Consider the following 22943-nt stretch of genomic DNA (forward strand, 5'->3'; position numbering starts at 1 on the left):
GATAAGTCTGCTTTCTTCTTAAAGTACATTGTAGGAGCGAGGAAAAATGCTTGATAGTAAGTAGCCATAATTATAAAGTTCTATAAGAACACAGTTAATTCTGTGTTGAATTGAACTTTGTTAAAAGGCGCTCTGTAAAGGTTGAGGGCGTAAAAAATAAATTTAGAGCTTAAACAGTTTCATTTTTAGAATTGATGAAGGAAAGTATTTTTGATCATTCCAAGTGGGGTTTAAAATAAAATTTATTTGCTAGTTTGTTGTTAACCTCGTGTGATCAGATAAGTCTGCAGTCTTCTTAAAGCACATTGTAGGAGTGAGGAATAGAGCTTGAAGGTAAGTAGCTGTATTTATATTAGCTAGAAAGTGTCACTGTGGCTTCTTATAACTTACAGAGAATCGAAAGGGAAATGTGGTTTAATGTCTGTAACAAGAGGAGAGTTAAGTATTAAGGAATGAATTTGAAGGAAAAGTGAGTTTAAAGAAAAACGATGTTTGTAAATTTACTTACCCCTTTCTCAATTATGATGTTAATTGGTTAAAGTTAAGGTGAGTTAAAGAAAAACGTTGTATGTATTTTCATTTGTCTTTTCGACTGTTATAGTGTTAATCAGTTGCTATGGTAGCATTGAAATGACTGACACTTGTGCTTCTGGTGTTATATCGATGTGAGATTAGAGGAGGCGGGTGTGGTAGAGGGGGAGGGTTAGGCGGGGTGTCGAGATGATGTGTTATTGGTTGCGGTGGGTTTGTGGGGGCGGACAGGGTAGGAGTTGTGTTTTTTAAAGTAGTATGGGTCCTGGAAGATGATAATTTAAGATTATTTAGAATATCGTTTGGTTTTAAATTTAGTGATTGCAATAATTTTGGTAATATTTCGTATAATGGGTTTTTTATATTATATTATATATTTTATATTATATCATATATATTATATACATTATATCAATTATATCATTGAGGTTTAGACTTTTGTTATAATATTGGTCTAAAAATATATAGATGTTTTCTAACTTCCCTTTACCTACTTTTTTAATAATTGTGAGGTCAAGATCTATAGTAGAGAAATTATGTCCTGTTTTTTTCATATGGAACACATGAATTATTATAATCATAAATTTACTGACATTAAACAAGATATGGTAATTCTCAAAATTATGAATAAAGGACCCCTCCTTAACATAACAGAGAATTGCTTTATAAATCTAGACCAATATTTTAATCCTAATTTCAATCTTAATGACATTTCCAAAAAATCGAACATTCTTTTTGACCTGCTCATTCAACTTTTCAGACAATCAAAATCTAATATTAAAGATCCAATTTTTCATTCTATTTATAGTACTTTTCTTAATCATTCTTCCATATTCCCACATCCCTCAGCCCCACCTTTAAAAAAAATCCTTTTCTTCTCCTTCCTTTATTTTTCTCCCTTCACCTCCTCAAGATTTCCTTTGAACCTTACCTACCAGCATTTCTCTCTTCAGTTTATCATAACACGTGTAAATTCCCTTATGACATATTTTATTTAAACATTTTCTTCCACCTGACCAAATTTATTTATTTCCTACTGTCATTTATTCAGAGTCAATTTTATGGTCCGCATTGAACTGCGAATTTATATCCACCTTTATTTAACTCCATATCTGTTATTCCGCCTCGTGAAACATCCATCGTCCTTCAAAATTCCAGAAGCAGAAGAGCTTTCTTCTAGCATCTTACTTTGCATCGACAATTATTTCTAGTTTATAAACATCTTGAGAAGACAATGTTACAGTACTTTAATTTCAATTGATCTCTGAATGAACAACATCTTCGCTTGAAAACCAACCTTTTTCGATTTCCACTTTCACAACTTGTCATTTTTATACGACGCACGGGACCTTTTTACGGATTTCTATTTTTTAACATAATATAGCGCTTCTCTAGACTCCTAAGCCTCCACGCGCAACAATTACCTAGTTCCAAAAAACTGAAGAGCCTTTCCAACTTCCATGTGTTTTGACGTCTATGAATACCTTAAAAAATGACGTAACTTCTTTGAATTTACAACAGCAAACTCAAGAAGCCAGCATTCAACTGATAATTCTTCTTTATAACATCTTTTAGTGCACACTGGACTTTTAATGCTGTACGGCACACTGAACTTTATTCGTAAGTGAATGACGTGACTTCCGCTCAGTGCTTCATCAGTTGGAAGAGTTATTATTTTTAATATATTGCTGCTCAATATCCCACATGGTATGTATTAATTTACTCTATTGTAATCACAGTTCAATACGGATCTATCATTATGAAACTTATTTCTTTTAATTTAATTCCTAATTCTTCCTCTCAAAAATTCTAAATTTCAAAACCCCAATTCTATTTTCCATGCCTTACAAAGTTCCTACCCACATTTTTTACCTCCAATAACCCACCCTCCTAACCCACCCTAAACTACCCCTCCTTCATCTATCTCCCTATCTTATCCTTCCTCAACACCACTTAATTTCAATTTCTTTTATTCTTATCTTATTCCACTATTCCTCTTCCTCTATTAATTTATTCTATCTTTTCTTTTAAAAAAAAATTCCACCTTCATTTCGGTTCTTCTCATTCATACTCAACTCCTGCCTTGCATCGATTTTGATTACTTCAATCAAGACCTGAATATTTTACGTTTTAAAAAACTGCGCACTGTGCATATATCGCCCCTTCTACTGATCCGGACTGTACTTGATCTTTCATTTCCTTTTCCTCTGCATTGTTTTTCATGTTTTAATCGGCTGATGATGACCTAGACTAGGGTCAAAACCGGTACCATTTCTACTTATTATTAAATAGGAATGTAATTCACTACATTTCTTATTCTTTTGTATTGAATAGGTTGAATCTCTTTATCAATTACTTCAGTTTTAACTGTAATATTCTTCAATACGGAACAATGAAATTTTTAACTTTAAATGTACAAGCTAACCAAGCTAAACAAAAAGCCTTCTCTTACATGGGCCTTAAGATCGCTAAATTAGGAAAAGACATCAAATTCCTAAAACAATGCATTTCCTATAATCTTACCTCTAAATTTCTTCAAAGTTGTATCAGAAAAATCTATTCTTCTCCTCACATGTTAAAAACCCAAAGAATAACCAACAAAATTTGGTTAAAAAATGAAATTTGTTTCTTATACAAGAAAAAAAATCATTTTTAAACGACAGATTATACGAAACACATCTAGAAATTGCCAATCTTCTCCTGAGTGCACAATGGAACCTTTTCCTAACTCAAGTAGATAATAAATTATTTCATGAATTGTCAATTAAACAACAAACCCTGGAGAAAAAACTCAACATTCTTAAGAACAAATCTTCTTCACATAAATTTCAATTACATCCTCCCATTGTAAATTTATCTAAAACAACTCTGAGTGATGATGAAAACTCAATTCTTTCAAAGGGCCTCAAACACAATTGGCCCAACCTCAACACTTTCAATGTAACCACTAATTTAATTATTGAATCTGAAATAGCCATTAACAAAATGCCAACAGATGAACAAGATGAAATCAGATATAAAGTAAAAAGAAAACTCGAAAAATCTTCCTCAACAATGACGAAAACACTTCTCTTAATAATAATAATAATAATAATAATAATAATAATAATAATAAAAATAATAATATTAATAATTCTATTAATAATAATAAACTCATTTCGGACCTTAAAAAGAAAATCAACGACAATAATCTCATCATCACCAAATCTGATAAAGGCAACACTACTGTCATAATGGGAAAAACTGACTACTTAGATAAAACCAAAAATTTTTTCAGTGACTCTTCTTTTTCTATAGTAAAAAAAGACCCAACCACAAAAATCCAACGCCTACTCAAACAAACTTTAAAAAACACTTCCTTTCTCCTCACAGATCAAGAAAAAATAAATTAATAAACATGAACCCAGGCCTACCCACTGCCAAAGCCCTCGCAAAAATTCACAAAACTAACATTCCCATCCGTCCAATAATCAATTACAGACCCAGTCCCCTATACAATACCTCTAAATTCATCCAAACATTTTTACTAAAAAACTATCAATCTTTATCCAACAAATCCATCAAAAACACTTCTGATCTAATCAACAAATTAAAGAACTTGGTAACATCCAACCAAATTTTTCTCTCCATTATTTTGACATTGTAAACATGTACCCTAGTATTCCAATTTCAAAATTATTCCCCATAATAAACAACAGCCTAAACAAATTCAGTAACCTAAGTAAACTTGAAATTCAAGACTTCATGTCTATTTTAAAACTGGTTCTCAATAATAATTATTTTACCTTTGATAACACCATTTATCAACAAGATGGCTTGGCTATGGGCTCACCAGCTTCAGGTATTCTTGCTGAAATTTACCTTGACTTCTTAGAAAACACAAAAATCAATAATAATAATAATAATAATAATAATAATAATAATAATAATAATAATAATAATAATAATAATAATAATAATAATTTCTCCAACATCCTCTTTTGGGCCCGATATGTCGACGACACTTTGGTCATTTAAAATGAAGAATCAACCAACGCAGCCTCTACACTTATTCATCTCAACAACTTAGACTCTAACATTAAATTCACCCTCGAATCTGAACACAACCAAACTCTTAACTTTGTAGACTTAACTATCACTAGACATCCTTTTTCTTTATCTTACAAAATATTCAGAAAACCAACCCAAACAGCAACCACAATACGACAAGATTCTTTGCACCCTCAAGCACATAAACATGCTACTTATAACAGCTTAATTTTTCGTGCCTTCAACACCCCTATGTCTAAAAAAAGATTTAAATAATGAATTGAATACCATCCGTAACATCGCTAAATTCAATGGCTTTAACAACTCCTTCATAAACCGCATCATCAACAAATTCAAACACCGTCCTAAAACCACTTTATCTAAAGACATAACAAAACCAACTGCATTTTCCACTTTCACTCAAGATGCTTATAAAATAACTAATATTTTTTAAAAACACAACATGAAAATTTCTTTTAGAACTAACAATAGAAATTTGGATATTTTACACAACTCTAATAAATCTATTGCTTTTTCTAAATCTGGAGTGTACAGATTCAAATGTAACAACTGCAACTCCTCCTACATTGGACAAACTGGCCGCAACTTCAATATTAGATACTCCGAACATATCAACGCCATTAAATACAATAGATTCTCCGCCATAGGATAACAAGGGTGATAGACATAAAGCTGAAAATTACAGGCCAGTAAGTTTGACATGCATTGTATGTAAGCTTTGGGAAGGCATTCTTTCTGATTATATTAGACATGTTTGTGAAATTAATAACTGGTTCGATAGAAGGCAATTTGGTTTTAGGAAAGGTTATTTCACTGAAGCTCAACTTGTAGGATTCCAGCAAGATATAGCAGATATCTTGGATTCTGGAGGTCAAATGGACTGTATCGCGATTGACATGTCTAAAGCATTTGATAGGGTGGATCATGGGAGACTACTGGCAAAAATGAGTGCAATTGGACTAGACAAAAGAGTGACTGAATGGGTTGCTATATTTCTAGAAAATAGATCTCAGAGAGTTAGAGTAGGTGAAGCTTTGTCTGACCCTGTAATAGTTGAGAGGGGAGTTCCTCAGGGCAGTGTTATCGGACCTTTATGTTTTCTTATATATATAAATGATATGAGTAAAGGAGTGGAATCGGAGGTAAGGCTTTTTGCGGATGATGTTATTCTCTATAGAGTGATAAATAAGTTACAAGATTGTGAGCAACTGCAACATGACCTCGAAAATGTTGTGAGATGGACAGCAGGCAATGGTATGTTGATAAACGGGGCTAAAAGTCAGGTTGTGAGTTTCACAAATAGGAAAAGTCCTCTCAGTTTTAATTACTGCGTTGATGGGGTGAAAGTTCCTTTTGGGGATCATTGTAAGTATCTAGGTGTTAATATAAGGAAAGATCTTCACTGGGGTAATCACATAAATGGGATTGTAAATAAGGGGTACCAATCTCTACACATGGTTATGAGGGTGTTTAGGGGTTGTAGTAAGGATGTAAAGGAGAGTTCATAAGTCTCTGGTAAGACCCCAACTAGAGTATGGTTCCAGTGTATGGGACCCTCACCAGGATTACCTGATTCAAGAACTGGAAAAAATCCAAAGAAAAGCAGCTCGATTTGTTCTGGGTTCGATTTGTTCTGGGTGATTTCCGACAAAAGAGTAGCGTTACAAAAATGTTGCAATGTTTGGGTTGGGAAGAATTGAGAGAAAGAAGAAGAGCTGCTCGACTAAGTGGTATGTTATTACAAGTGATGAAAATCATTTTTCGTCCGTATTGAAAGTTTCATAAACTGTATATAGGATAATATTTTTTGTTTATTTCCACCTATTCAATACATTACAAGATGTTGGCATTTACTTTAAAACATTATTCAGATGAGACATGTTTCGCCTCCTACTGTGAGGCATCCTCAGTCATTAGTCATTTAGTATCAATTGAATGTAATGTATATTCTCATAGAACTGATATTTTATGCCTTCCACTATGTATTAGACATCTATTAATGACTACGGCTTCAAGCCACCTTCTTTTACTATAGTACAATCAAACAAGTCCTATTCAACAAAGAACTACATATGTTTTTATCAATATATTAGATTTTTAGTTACTTCATGAACATGTTTATAACAAACGTAAATCTTACCTCTCTTATAATCATCAAACACATTTTTGAATATCTTTAACCAGATGCCTGGTAAAATAATAAGGTTTTTGATAATGACTGAGGATGCCTCACAGTAGGAGGCAAAACATGTCTCATCTGAATAATGTTTTAAAGTAAATGCCAACATCTTGTAATGTATTGAATAGGTGGAAATAAACAAAAAATATTATCCTATATACAGTTTAAGTGGTATGTTCTGAGCTGTCAGCGGAGAGATGGCGTGGAATGACATTAGTAGACGAATAGGTTTGAATGGCGTTTATAAAAGTAGGAAAGATCACGATATGAAGATAAAGTTGGAATTCAAGAGGACAAACTGGGGCAAATATTCATTTATAGGAAGGGGAGTTAGGGATTGGAATAACTTACCAAGGGAGATGTTCAATAAATTTCCAATTTCTTTGAAATCATTTAGGAAAAGGCTAGGAAAGCAACAAATAGGGAATCTGCCACCTGGGCGACTGCCCTAAATGCAGATCAGTATTGAATGATTGATTGAACACATACAAGACTCCAACCATAGTTTCACCAATATTGAAAAAGACATGAAAATACTTAAAATCATAAACAAAGGCCCCCTCTTAAAGACTACTGAAAATTGCTTTATTCACCTTGATCAATACTTCAACCCTAATTTCAATTTAAACAACATTTCTGAAAAACCCAATATCCTTTTCGACTTCCTAATTCTTCTTCTCAAAAATTCTAAATTTCAAAACCCCAATTCTATTTTCCATGCCTTACAAAGTTCCTACCCACATTTTTTACCTCCAATAACCCACCCTAAACCACCCCTCCTTCATCTATCTCCCTATCTTATCCTTCCTCAACACCATTTAATTTTAATTTCTTTTATTCTTATCTTATTCCACTATTCCTCTTCCTCTGTTAATTTATTCTATCTTTTCTTTTTTTAAAAAAATTCCACCTTCATTTCGGTTCTTCTCATTCATACTCAACTCCTGCCTTGCACCGATTGTGACTACTTCAATCAAGACCTGAATTTTTTACGTTTTAAAAAATTACGCACTTTGCATATATCGCCTCTTCTACTGATCCGGACTGTACTTGATCTTTCATTTCCTTTTCCTATGCATTGTTTTCCATGTTTTAATCGGCTGATGATGACCTGGACTAGGGTCGAAACCGGTACCATTTCTACTTATTATTAAATAGGAATGTAATTCACTACATTTCTTATTCTTTTGTATTGAATAGGTTGAATCTCTTTATCAATTATTTCAATTTTAACTGTAATATTCTTCAATATGGAACAATGAAATTTTTAACTTTAAACATACCACTTAGTCAAGCAGCATGTCTGCTTTCTCCCAATTCTTCTCAGCCCAAATTTTGCAACACTTTTGTAATGCTACTCTTTTGTCAGAAATCACCCAGAACAAATCAAGCTGCTTTCCTTTGGATTTTTTCCAGTTCTTGAATCAAGTGATCTTGGTCCCATACACTGGAACCATACTCTAGTTCGGGTCTTACCAGAGATTTGTACAGTATGCCCCCTTCTTTACATCCTTACTACCACCCCTAAACCACCTCATAACCATCTGCAGAGATCTATACCCTGTATTTACAATCCCATTTATGAGATTACCCCAATGAAGATCTTTCCTTATATTAATACCTAGGTACTTACAATCATTCCCATTAGGAACTTTCACAGCAACAAGTATGCAAGGGAACTTACCAACGAAAAGGCCTTTTCAGGACCAACCATGCACAGAATACTCATCAATCCCTATTGGTAACAGCTTACGAATCTGTGAATATGTCACTTGAACACTGAATCGATTTCCTCTGCTAAGAGTCAATACCTTTCATGTCTGATGCTGCAGAGCGAAGTAGATGTTATAGCAATACAGGAGACTCACACCAAGAATGATGCAGATCTTTACAGAAGAAGAATTTACGGATACATTCTGGTTGGGTCCATAAATGATGAACAGTATGGCATTGCAACATATGTCAGGTCCCATCTTACTGACTACAAAGTAACTTACCAGAATAGAACGGCAGATATATTTGTTTTGGATGTAAAGTTGCCGGCACCACGGTTGCATATATTTACAAACCACCGCAAGTTAGTTGGCCAAATCCACCTGTAAAATTCTTCAGTCATCCAGTTGTGTATGTTGGTGATTTCAACAGTCAAAGTCATGTCTGGGGATACCAGAAAGAAGACCAAAATGGAGCTATTCTAAATGAATGGATGGACATGCACAATCTTCAGCTTGTGTATAATGCTAAAGATCCTGGAACATTCTGATCTGGCAGATGGTTAAAGGATTATTCTCCTAATTTGTGCATCACATCTAGATCTGGAAATAATGAAATGACACAACGAAAAGTCATCAAGTCTTTCCCACACAGCCAGCATAGGCCAGTCATAATTCATTTTGGTACTGAAATTCCATTAGTCACCTCCGTACCTCAACCTCGATGGAATTTTCAACTTGCAAACTGGGAACTATTTCAGAAAGGTCTAGATAATACCGTTCAATGGATTCCTCCAGTACCATCCAATTAACGATTTGTGGGTGCGATTAAAGCAAATGCCAGGAAATGTATCTCACGTGGTTTTCGGAAGGAGTACATCCCCAGATGGTCCCAAGAATGCGATGAGTTATATGCCAAATATCAAGAATCTCACAACGACGTGACAACTGATGACCTCTTGAAAGCTATGAATAAGAACAGAAGAGAAAAATGGCATAAAACTATGGCAGGACTCAACTTCACACATTCTAGTCGGAAAGCCTGGAACCTTATTAGAAAACTTGGTACAGATCCCAGGTTGTCAAGTACAGTCACACATGTGAATGCTAATGCTGTTGCATCCAGACTGATGAATATTTCAAAAACTAAAATAAACAAAGAACAGACACAAACTGTGAAGAATGAACTGTACATAAAGAGGTCCCATCTAAAACCACACCCAGTCTACTCACGTGACTTCTGCATTGAGGAACTTGATAAAGCCTTGAATATGCTGAAGGTAAACAAAGCCGCTGGCTTTGATGGCATATATCCAGAGTTTCTTAAAGCCATCGGACCGAAAACAAAGATATGGCTTATTGGATTTTTCAATGAAATTCTGAAAACTGGAAAATTACCGAAGTCTTTCAAACAGGCTAAGATAATTGCCATCCTGAAACCGGGAAAAGACGGAACTGATGCTTCTCATTATCGACCAATATCACTACTCAACATGACCTAAAAGCTACTAGAGAGGCTTATTCTAAATCACATTCACGAGGCCATTGATCAAATCATCCCGATCGAACAAGGTGGCTTTAGGAAACATCGGAGTTGCTGCGACCAGGTCTTAACATTGACAACTGTAGTAGAAGCTGGATTTCAACAAGGTCTCAAATCAGCTGCAGTTTTCGTGGATCTTACAGCAACTTACAACAATGTATGGAGGGAAGGCTTGATGTCCAAATTTATTGAAATCATCCCATGTGAAAAGTTGGCACTTTTAATGAACAACATGCTTTCTGACAGACACTTTAAGGTGTTCTTGAATGGGCAAGCTAGCAGGTGGAGGATTCTAAACAATAACCTACCTCAGGGAAAAGTTCTAGCCCCCATTTTGTTTAACCTGTATAACCATGACATGCCTCACACAGATTCCATGAAAATCCAGTATGCAGACGATCTAGCATTATTTATCCAGAGTAAAGATTTCATGAACTGTGAGAATGTTCTAACTAGTGATCTGGCGAAACTGAGAGATTACTTCCGCAAATGGAGACTTGAACCCAACCCAAACAAGAGTGAGGTTACTGCATTCCATCTAAATAATAAAGAAGCCCAAAGAAAGCTACATGTGACTTTTGACGGAATCAAAGTACCCCATAACTACAATCCAATATATCTTGGAATCACTCTGGATCGGTCCTTGGCATTCAAACAACAGTGCATCAAGTTATCAAGAAACTTGACTCAAGAGTGAATATACTCCGCAAGATTGGCGGAAGCAGCTGGGGTGCAGACGCTAATACTCTACGTTCTGCTGCACTCGCTCTTGTGTATTCTGCTGGTGAATACTGTGCCCCTGTGTTGGAAAACAGCACTCATACCACTAAGATTGATGTGCAACTCAATGAGACCATGAGGGTTATCATTGGTACTGTTAGATCTACTCCCATACAGTGGCTACCAGTCCTAGCTAATATCGCTCCACAAAATCTAAGGATGAAAGCAGCTAAAGTAAGCTTGCTCAAGAAGATCACCTCTCATAATAACTCTCCATTGTATGATGCCCCGCAAGATCCACCAACAACACGTTTGAAATCACGCAAGTCACCCTGGGTTGTTTAGAAGGTATCAATTCTTTCAACATGAACTACAAGTAGCAACAACGTTGGAACGAACACCCACCCAACAATGCTCACCTGGTTGAAGATCCTACAAAGAAGGTACAGGGATTACAACTACCACGCCATACCTGGTCGAAGCTGAACCGTATTAGAACGGGTCAAGGGAGGTGTGGTCACACCTTAAAGAAATGGGGTTTCCGTACATCTGCTGCCTGTGACTGAGGAGTGGAGGAACAAACCATACAACACATTGTTCAGGAGTGCCCACTTCGTGCATTTGACGGTGGTCTGAAGACTCTACACCAAGTGACACCATGTGCTCTGGAATTGTTGTCAAATTTGGATATTTCCATTTGATTATTTGTAAACTTTTGTGTACTTGTACAACCATACGATATATATACCCCATCAACGCAGTAATTAAAACCAAGAGGATTTTTCCTATTTGTGAAACCAACAACCTGACTTTTAACCCCATTTATCATCAAACCAATGACTACTGTCCATCTCACAACATTATCGAGGTCACTTTGCAGTTGCTCACAATCTTATAACCTATTTATTACTCAATACAGAATGACATCATCTGCTAAAAGTTTTATCTCTGATTCCACTTCTTTACTCATATCATTTATATACGGTATATAAGAGAACGTAAAAGTCCAATAATACTGCCTTGAGAAATTCCCCTCTTAATTATAATTCTCTGAAATCTATTTTCTGGACATATAGCAACACATTCATTCACTCTTTTGTCTAGTCCAATCACACTCATTTTTGTCAGAAGTATCCCATGATCCACCTTTCAAATGCCTTAAACAGGGTAATCGATGTACAGTCCATTTGACCTCCCGAATCCAAGATATCTGCTATATCTTGTTGGAATCCTACAAGTTGAGCTTCAGTGGAATAACCTTTCCTAAACCCGAACTGCCTTCTATCGAACCAGTTATTAATTTTGCAAGCATGTCTAATATAATCAGAAAGAATGTTTTCCCAAAGCTTACATGCAATGCATGTCAAACTGACTGGCCTGTAATTTTCAGCTTTATGTCTGTCACCCTTTCCTCTGTACACAGGGGCTACTATAGCAACTTTCCATTCATTTGGTATAGCTCCTTCATGCAAATAATAATCAAATAAGTACTTCAGATATGGTACTATATCCCAACCCACTGCCTTTAGTATATCCCCAGAAATCTTACCAATTCCAGCCACTTTTCTAGTTTTCAATTTTTGTATCTTATTTTAAATGTCATTGTTATCATAGGTAAATTTTAATACTTCTTTAGCATTAGTGACGTCCTCTACCTGGACATTATGCTTGTAACCAACAATCTTGACATACTGCTGACTGAATACTTGTGCCTTTTGAAGATCCTCATATACACACTCCCCTTGTTCATTAATTTGCTGGAATGTCCTTCTTGGAACCTGTTTCTGCTTTAAAATACCTATACATACCCTTCCATTTTTCACTAACATTTGTATGACTGCTAATTATGCTTGCCATCATGTTATCCTTAGCTGCCTTCTTTGCTAGATTCAATTTCCTAGTAAGTTCTTTCAATTTCTCCTTACTTCCACAGCCATTTCTAACTATTTCTTTCCAATCTGCACCTCCTTCTTAGTCTCTTTATTTCTGCGTTGCAATAAAGTGGGTCTTTACCATTCCTTAGCACTTTTAAAGGTAAATAATTTCCTCACTCAATATAGGAAATGAATGAATGAATAAATGAATGAATGAATTAATGTATGTATGTATGTATGTATGTATGTATGTATGTATGTATGTATGTATGTATGTATGTATGTATGTATGTATGTATGTATGTATGTATGTATGTATTGTCCCCTTCAAAATTGGTAAAAGAAGGAATATTTTAATATCTCAGTGTGTTAAAATATTATTTCATCAGCCAGGGTGAAAATTTTCCCAGTTCAGTATCACCGAGAGGTGAGCGGCTCGAAACCGGAATTTCCGAAGCAAGAGAGGAGAGCTGGAAATTTTTTATGTGCCTGACAGCCAGCTGTATGCCATGTGACCGGCGGGGGAGAATCCACGGCTAGCCGATCGATAAAGTCAAGGCCGTTCTACATCTAACTCTACCTCCACTAAAATTATAACATCCGCTCGAGTACAAGCTATTGACCAATCAGAAACGTTTACGGCGACATACCCTCGACTCAAGACAATTATAATGTGGTGTTTCCCGAAGGAACTGCTCATTCTAGTCTTATTTTGAGTCTGATTCCGACTGCTTCTTCTGGACGTGCTTCTATTTGGAAAATACGCCGACGCTCGATTTACAGACCTCCCTGGGTTTGATTATTCGGCAGTTCAGATTTATTAAAAATTTTGGTCTACGAATTTAGAAGATTATTGGAGAAGATACGTATTAATTCATAACATTTCTCATCACGTGTGTGTACTGGACACATTTTAAGACTTGTTTGTTAGTTTCAGCTTATTCTATTCCGGAAAACAGAAGAGGAAGACTACGTGGAGAATGAGATAAATTTAAGATGCCAGCACACCAGCCAAAGGAAGTCCACTGTTATTCCATGTTCGTCCTCGCAGCTGCAATGATGTTCTAAAATGTGAGGCACCTTCGGACATGGAGAGGACGGAGTTTGATGGTGGGTGACCTATCCCATGTCTAAGGTCATCAGCCAAAATCCAGCTTCAACATTCACTTAAGTACCATATTAAAATTATATCTGTCAATCTTTGTACACAAAATGTAGACATTACTCTTCCTTATTCATTTGCAGAGGTTTCTCTTAGTACTGCAGTAGTTAGATATTTCATTTCTTCTTTCCATAGTGCATGGTAGTTAGATATTGTGTGTGAATGTGTATTGAACTCTATTAGATAGTCAGTGCAGTGTGGATGTCTCTGAGATTCATTCTGACTGTCCCAATTCAGCAGTACAGGAGTGTATTAAAAATAACAGACCTCTCCGATAATAATGATTTAATTTCAAATTAAATTATAATTTATTTGAAGTCATGTGGGACAGATTATTAGTATGTTTCTTTACATCAGATTTTCCTCGACGATATTGCGATATTTTGGGATGCATTTCAAATGTTTTAGAGTCATCTGATATTTTATCGAGCTTTAGTATACGCGGATATGTGACCACGCACGGTTAATATAATAATAGTAATAATAATAATAATAATAATAATAATAATAATAATCATAATTTAACTCAACCTTGGGTTAAAAGATAAAATAAGGTCATGAGTGTAAATATTGTTTGCTTTTGTGTGACATTAATGTGTGCTCTAAATAGGCAAATGTGAGCCTGGAATACGGCCGAATCCTGACGGATCATTTATTGCATTTGTTACATTAATTGTATTTATTACAGTTATTATATGTGATATATTTATGGACTTGGGAATGGTCAATTACTTGGTGTTTGATTTATGGATCCATTAATTGAGTCTAATGTGGAGAGAATATGTTGTTGAACATAATTTCTTCGAGTGGAGCACGTATTAATTGATAGCCATGATATTAGGAGGATAATAATAGTGTCGCAACTCATGAACCATAGATGCGAATATTTATTTTTAACCTGCATTAATGGCGTTCTATATGATATTTCCGATAATTTCTATCTCTAACATTCTCATGAACATTGTTGTTGAGCTTAGTTTCATTATTGAAGTGATATCCTGATGTTAAAAATTAAATAACTGGAAAGGAGGTTCAACCTATTCAATACTCAAAAGAAAGAAACGTAGCAATCACATTTCTATTTAAATGGGACCGGTTTCGACCTTAGTCTAGGTCATAATCCTAATTTAGTGATCTTGATCTTAAGGCCCATGTAAGAGAAGGCTTTTTGTTTAGCTTGGTTAGCTTGTGCATTTAAAGATAAAAATTTCATTGTTCCGTATTGAAATTATTGATGTTAAAAATTAAATAACTGGAAAGGAGGTTCAACCTATTCAATACTCAAAAGAAAGAAACGTAGCAATCACATTTCTATTTAAATGGGACCGGTTTCGACCTTAGTCTAGGTCATAATCCTAATTTAGTGATCTTGATCTTAAGGCCCATGTAAGAGAAGGCTTTTTGTTTAGCTTGGTTAGCTTGTGCATTTAAAGATAAAAATTTCATTGTTCCGTATTGAAATTATTGATGTTAAAAATTAAATAACTGGAAAGGAGGTTCAACCTATTCAATACTCAAAAGAAAGAAACGTAGCAATCACATTTCTATTTAAATGGGACCGGTTTCGACCTTAGTCTAGGTCATCATCCTAATTTAGCGATCTTGATCTTAAGGCCCATGTAAGAGAAGGCTTTTTGTTTAGCTTGGTTAGCTTGTGCATTTAAAGATAAAAATGTCATTGTTCCGTATTGAAATTATTGATGTTAAAAATTAAATAACTGGAAAGGAGGTTCAACCTATTCAATACTCAAAAGAAAGAAACGTAGCAATCACATTTCTATTTAAATGGGACCGGTTTCGACCTTAGTCTAGGTCATCATCCTAATTTAGCGATCTTGATCTTAAGGCCCATGTAAGAGAAGGCTTTTTGTTTAGCTTGGTTAGCTTGTGCATTTAAAGATAAAAATTTCATTGTTCCGTATTGAAATTATTGATGTTAAAAATTAAATAACTGGAAAGGAGGTTCAACCAAGCTAAACAAAAAGCCTTCTCTTACATGGGCCTTAAGATCAAGATCGCTAAATTAGGATGATGACCTAGACTAAGGTCGAAACCGGTCCCATTTAAATAGAAATGTGATTGCTACGTTTCTTTCTTTTGAGTATTGAATAGGTTGAACCTCCTTTCCAGTTATTTAATTTTTAACATCAATAATTTCAATACGGAACAATGAAATTTTTATCTTTAAATGCACAAGCTAACCAAGCTAAACAAAAAGCCTTCTCTTACATGGGCCTTAAGATCAAGATCGCTAAATTAGGATGATGACCTAGACTAAGGTCGAAACCGGTCCCATTTAAATAGAAATGTGATTGCTACGTTTCTTTCTTTTGAGTATTGAATAGGTTGAACCTCCTTTCCAGTTATTTAATTTTTAACATCAATAATTTCAATATGGAACAATGAAATTTTTATCTTTAAATGATATCCTGATGTCATTACATTCCATTTCGTCGCAATGGTATTTCTTTAGCCGATACCGTCATATGAAATCTTCCATGACTTAGTTTAAAATTTAAAAATAATAATCAAGCAATAGTATTTGTTGTAAATATTATTTAATGTTACCGTGTATCCTAGTGTGAATGTGGTATGTGTGATTTGCCATTATTTTGGGAATTGTGATATTATTCTCGACGACATTCTAACTTGATCTCTTGTCTACTGCGTGTGTTCTGATAAATTTTTCGTGATTTTGCGTTGATCATATTTTACGGAGATGTGAATCTTCAGTGAATTTTATTTCAAAATAAGATAGAATAGGGTCTGATGTACTAGAAAAAAATGAATAAGCAAGGGTCATGCCCGTGGATGGGACTCACGAAGTCATTTATTGTAAACCCTACATTGTTAAAATTTTTCAATGAAGGTGATATTGATGAAAAACGCTTCGTCAATTTATGTAATTGGTAAGGAGAATTTTAAGATGATAATTATAGAAATATTCCAGTTAATGAATTTAGAATTTGAGGAAAATAATGTGAAGAAAATTTCGACAGGAGAAATTTATTTTAGATATTTCTCATTAATTAGAGGAAGAGTTAATTCAATCATTAACGATTATTGAGTCAAAGAAACATTTAATTTTAAAATAATATGATTATAGTAGAGAAGGTCTTCTCACAAATAGAGTTTATTGTTATTTATTTCATTCAACGTAGGCTAATAATTATATGTATAATTACAGATATTTAAATCAGCTGAATTTTGGGGGAAGAAATTCCATATTATCGAGACAAACTGGCAGAGAAGATGTTTTTTAATTTAAAATTTTTTTAAAAAAACACAAGATTTTGTTCAAATTTTAGTTTTGTCAAGGGTGCTAGTTTTAATAAATGTTTAAAACCTTATTTAGTGTTTATTTTTATTGTCGCTAGTCCTTAAGCTATCCCTGCCCTTAAAATTGTTTTGCAAGCCAGAAAACGAACAGTCTGCGACTGAGACTCGTTCTCCGGCTGAGTAGCCAGGTAAGGAGGTGGCAGTATGTATGTATGTATGTATGTATGTATGTATGTATGTATGTATGTATGTATGTATACCCTTTAGTCCTGTTTTTTGATATAAGGTCAGGGATGAGGCAAGATGAAATTATATGGCATTCATCATTGAAAATACCTTTATATTATTTACTTCAGCTCACCTCGGTTGTTTGATTGAACATACACCAGGTTTGTGGCAAGTGACGGCAACCCAACTGGCAACAGCTCACAAAGGATGGCAAAGTGGTCATAACGTTGCCACCCCGTCAACATCAAGCCTCGGAAGTTGATCTTGTTTCCGTACGTTGCCACGATGTCCATCCACGCGCGGTGGTTGTCGAGGTGATAGCCTGCAGCAATCCAGAAAACTCAACATCACATTAACTCTTTCGCTGCCTTGACCTGTGTGAAACACTAATCATACCCTTCTGCTGAGCTGACTAACAACGCTTCTTATGAGTTTGACCAGTTTTCTTTTCTTCTAACAACAGATATGAATATGATTTCCTTCTTTTCAAACAGTTAGTTTTCGTAATATTTTGTAGGTGACAGGGAGAATTTTTAAAAAAAATTCATAATCACCAAAGTTATCCAAGCTCTACAGGAACATCAAAAGGAGTACATAGCAGGATAAACACAATGACAGGTCAGTGTGGTAGGAGGGAGAAATACAGGGTAAAGCAGCAGGAGTGGATGAGGTAACTATGGAAATGATACAAGCAGCAGGACCAATAGGGCTACAGTGGCTGTATAGATTATTTACAATAATCTGGAGGAATAAAGAGATACCAGAAGAGTGGAGAAAGGGTCTAATTATCCTGATATTTAAAAAAGGTGATAAAATGTAATAACTACAGAGGGATCACCCTTATTGCCCATCTACTGAGAGAGTACTGGAAGGAAGACTGAGGAGGAAGCTAGAAGGAGAAATGGAAGAAGAACACTATGATTTTAGGAAAGACAGATCAACATTTGACCTGATCTTTAAATTAAGACATATGATGGAGAAAAGATGGGAGTTTGGAAAAGACACAGTGATGACATTTACATAGCTATGTACAAAAATTGTGTTAGTGGTGTAAAGTATAGGAAAAACAAAATGATTTAAAGTTGAAACTGATCTCCGACAGGGAAGTGTACTATCCCCCATACTATTCATCATAGTCATGGATGAAATTTATAAGAACATTAAACAGAGATTGGGAAGACAGGCAACAAAAGCCATGTTGTTTGCAGATGATATAAGGTGGGGATGAAACGGAAGTGCAAAATAAAGTAGATGTATGGAATCAAGAGATAGAGAAATTTGGGATGAAAGTAAGCACAGAGAAAAGTAAAACAATAGTGATGACAAGGAAGGAAGGAAGGAAGGAAGGAAGGAAGGAAGGAAGGAAGGAAGGAAGGAAGGAAGGAAGGAAGGAAGGGGAAAGATAAAACTGAATGGTAAAATTCTGGAAGTGGTTAAAAGTTTCAAGTACTTGGGAAGTGTGATCCCAGAAGATGGAAAGATAATCGAGGAAATTGGGAAAAGAATACAACAAGCAAACAGCTTCTACCACAGTGTAAGTGGTATTTTGTGGAACCAAGATGTCCCGAAGAAATGTACGAAAGTATTATAATCAACCTATTATGAACCCATGCTAACCTATGCAGCAGGATCGTGGACTACAACAAAACGAAAGGAGAGTAGAATACAGGCAGCAGAGATAAAATTCCTAAGAGGTATCGAGAGCAAGACCAGAAAGGATAGAATTAGAAATGAAGAGATAAGGAAAAGGACAGGAATCTTGAAACTTCGACAGGATAGAAACAACAAAGCTAAAGTGGTATAGGCATATGATAAGAATGGGAGAAGAGAGAGTGCCAAAAAACATTTTTCAGAGAAGTTAACAGGAAAGAGACCACGAGGAAGACCCGAAAGAGATGGACAGATTCAGTGTGGGAGTGGATAGAGAAAGGGGAGGAAAACCAGAAGATGTACCTAAAAGAGGAGAAGAGTGGTGGAGAGACAGGCAGCGATGGAGGTCCATGATTCACAACCCGACCCGGAAAGCTGGAAACTGGAAATGATGATGATGATGATGATGATGATGATGAACAATATGGTAGGCCAAACTTTCAGGACACATTTTTCACACGTAGAAGAAGAAAATAGGTTATATGGACATGGGTTCGGAAACACTTTATTTCAATGTTAGAAGTCATTTTTTACAATCTACGTGATGGGAAACACAGGAACAGCACGTACCAGCATTCCACAAGACACTCGAGTCTGTTGCTTTGTCCATTTTACTTGTAATAGCAGCCTTTTAATGTCAATAATTTGAATACTTTCAAACCAAACCAAACCCCATGGCACTACAGCCCTTGAAGGGCCTTGGCCTACCAAGCGACCGCTGCTCAGCCCGAAGGCCTGCAGATTACGAGGTGTAGTGTGGTCAGCACGACGAATCATCTCGGCCGTTATTCTTGGCTTTCTAGACCGGGGCCGCTATCTCACCGTCAGATAGCTCCTCAATTCTAATCACGTAGGCTGAGTGGACCTCGAACCAGCCCTCAGGTCCAGGTAAAAATCCCTGACCTGGCCGGGAATCGAACCACGGGGCCGGCTCTTGAATACTTTCACCTTTGTAATTCTTCACGTTGTAAAATTTTTTTTAAAAACCAACATTGTTATTATTAGTTTAAGTCTCTTCAAGATTTTTTAAAATTAATTTCATCTTATTATATGTTAATCACGTGCTTATTTTTATTCTGAGGTTAAGACAATGGCTGATAATGCCTTCATACTAGGCGAAACATGTACCATTTTTAGTTAATAGATCAATGTAAATATTATAATAATAATAATAATAATAATAATAATAATAATAATAATGTTATTTGCTTTACGTCCCACTAACTTCTTTTACGGTCTTCGGAGACGCCGAGGTGCCGGAATTTAGTCCCACAGGAGTTCTTTTACGTGCCAGTAAATCTACCGACACGAGGCTGTCGTATTTGAGCACCTTCAAATACCACCGGACTGAGCCAGGATCGAACCTGCCAAGTTGGGGTTAGAAGGCCAGCGCCTTAACCGTCTGAGCCACTCAGCCCGGCGATCAATGTAAATCATCCAAGACAATTATTGTATTGATTAGGTGGTCAATTTGATAAATAACTTACTGTTATTATCCTAATCACATACCACTTAATCAAGCAGCTCATCTCCTTTCTCCCAAGTCTTCCCAACCCAAACTTTGCAACATTTTTGTAACGCTACTCTTTTGTCGGAAATCACCCAGAACAAATCGAGCTGCTTTTCTTTGGATTTTTTTTTTCCAGTTCTTGAATCAAGTAATCCTGGTGAGGGTCCCATACACTGGAACCATACTAAGTGTTTCTGTTTATATTCTGCATACTCACTGCGCATCATGGCATTTACCAGTAATATAGATAACAAACGTAAACGTATCTTTTTCAGAGATTCAGACATTATTGATGCACTTGAAAACTCTGACAGTGATAATGCATTTTCCTCGGATATTTCTGAAGAGATTAAAAGGGAATTGTTGGAAAAACTATCGCTCAGAGAAGGTCTATGCGAGGATCCGCGAAGCGAGGTTGTCAATCAACACGTGACACATATGAAAGGCTGAACGGGAAACCAAATTTTATTTATTCCAATGAGATAAGCAACACAAGGGACTGCGCGGTGTGTTGAAACAGGAAAATCAAGGGTGGTTGACAGGAAACTGTGTACTTTAGTGCAACTTGTGAAAAGATACCTGGTTTGTATCCAGGCATTTGTTTCATACTGTACCACTCAGGAGTCGATTACAGGACACGGGACTAAAGGTATAGGTGTGAAACAAATTAGAAAAGCAGAATCAGTAGCAAAATCAGCCCTGTATTTAAAAATTACTTAAATTACATCATTTGTGTGAGACCTGTAAAACTTGCCCCTTTTAAATACAACCTGCTGAGCAAACATTCTCTATTTAAATACAACTACTAAAGGTTAACTTCCTGACGCCTGCAGAACCTACTTCCTACTCCCTTTCTCAGGACCCTGTCCACCTCCTTCTTTCTATCCACTACTCTAGGGTTCCCTTTCTTTTCCCCTTCTCTGTAATGCTTGTTCCCCATCTTCCCTCTGCTCTTCTACCTGTAGTGACTCATACCGATTCCTCAGAAATGCCTCTCCTGACCCACTCCCTTATCCCTCATTTTCCTTCTCCTTAAAACATTAGCCCACCTGCCTAACACAACTTCTCCCTTCCCTCCTCTCCATCTTGCCTACCTACTATATCCTCTACCCTACTTTCATTCCTGTTCTCCATTCCCAGGTTGGACGCCGGAGCACTACATTGTAGCGCTGAGAGGTGTTGTTATATGATTTTCCTTGCCGGGCCAGTGGACCGCTAAGCTGTTGACTTTGCTATGCTAGTGTACCGCTATGGCCTCACAGTAAATCCTGGGATGCTTGGTTTCCAAATTATAGTTTTAATTTTTATATATTTCAAGTTCAATTTGGTAAAGCAGTTTTTTTGCCTTGAAAAGTGTAGTAGATCAGCTTGAAATGGACACTAATTTCCAGAATTGTCAGACTGAAAGACTAGCGATATTATCCTCCGAGTTCATAAAGAAAACAGCTTCATTTTTTATAATGAAACTCTCTGGTATAAAAACATAGAAATATCTCACAAGTATTTCACACATGTCCTACTGTAGAACTATGAGTGCCTTGGGACTGTAAGCGCTAGTAAACAAATCATGGCACAATCTGTTGGTTATATGAGTACCATCGATCAATGCAAGTTTCTAGTACCGCTAGATTGTACCGCTCTGGCCATCTAGCCAAAACCGTACAGTGAACTTTTCTGTGGGGCCACGGAGGTACCTCAAGATGCTAGGAATCTTTATTGTATTTAGTACGTATACTGAACACTTAAGTGAAATATCACTTGGAATATTGTTTCACTTCTAATTTACTATATGCACAGTAGAAAGAAAGCTTTGGCCACTGGGACATTTCTTGCTAAGTGTCCTGACAGTCAACATGTTAAAAGCCTAAGTATCTACACCAAACTTACTATCTCTTCCTTTATAATCGTTAAAGCCCACCCAGAGCCACAGCCTGTCTCCCTCAGCTATTCTTTCATCTTCTTCACAGGAATATGAATTAATATCAACAGAAAATAGTATATTGTGTCAATAAAAACATAAATATCAGAGGAATTAAATTCTGTATACTACACAAGGATTTAACAACAATAAATCGAGTGAGATACTAACTGATAAAGAGACAAAATTCATAAGGGATAGCTGCCCTAGAATCAAATCAAATCAAATCAAATCAAAATCTCTTTATTTGCAAATGAGGTGTCTACCTCGGTGGCAAATGGTACACTAAAATACATTATTGTCAAGCACTAAATTTTAAATTAACAGGAGACGAAGAAAATTTTCCTAGAATACAATATTATACAATTTACGCTAATAATTTTTTCTATTAAACACACACATCATCCTTAATAAATTTATATTGTTTACAAAATTCTACTTATAATATCTTACAAACATAGTCAACTCATATACAGTACGGTATGTGAAATTACTTCTAATAATACTATACAACTGGTATAAGATTAAAATTAACACTGAATTTATTTACATATTTATATTTTACCCATTTTGGAACCTAAGTAGCA

General features: G+C 35.7%; 1 protein-coding gene across 1 annotated transcript in view; it reads right to left on the bottom strand.

The window, feature by feature from the left end:
* The window catches only part of LOC136883595 (hexosaminidase D), a 113924-nt gene that overhangs the window by 21254 nt on the left and 69727 nt on the right, over positions 1-22943 (bottom strand). Inside the window, exon 4 of the mRNA XM_067155982.2 lies at positions 17412-17600. Within this exon, the coding sequence (XP_067012083.2) occupies positions 17412-17600 (189 nt within the window). The remainder of the gene's footprint in view (positions 1-17411; positions 17601-22943) is intronic.

Source organism: Anabrus simplex, chromosome 1, assembly GCF_040414725.1.
Source record: "Anabrus simplex isolate iqAnaSimp1 chromosome 1, ASM4041472v1, whole genome shotgun sequence".
Classification (NCBI taxonomy): Eukaryota; Metazoa; Arthropoda; class Insecta; order Orthoptera; family Tettigoniidae; genus Anabrus; species Anabrus simplex.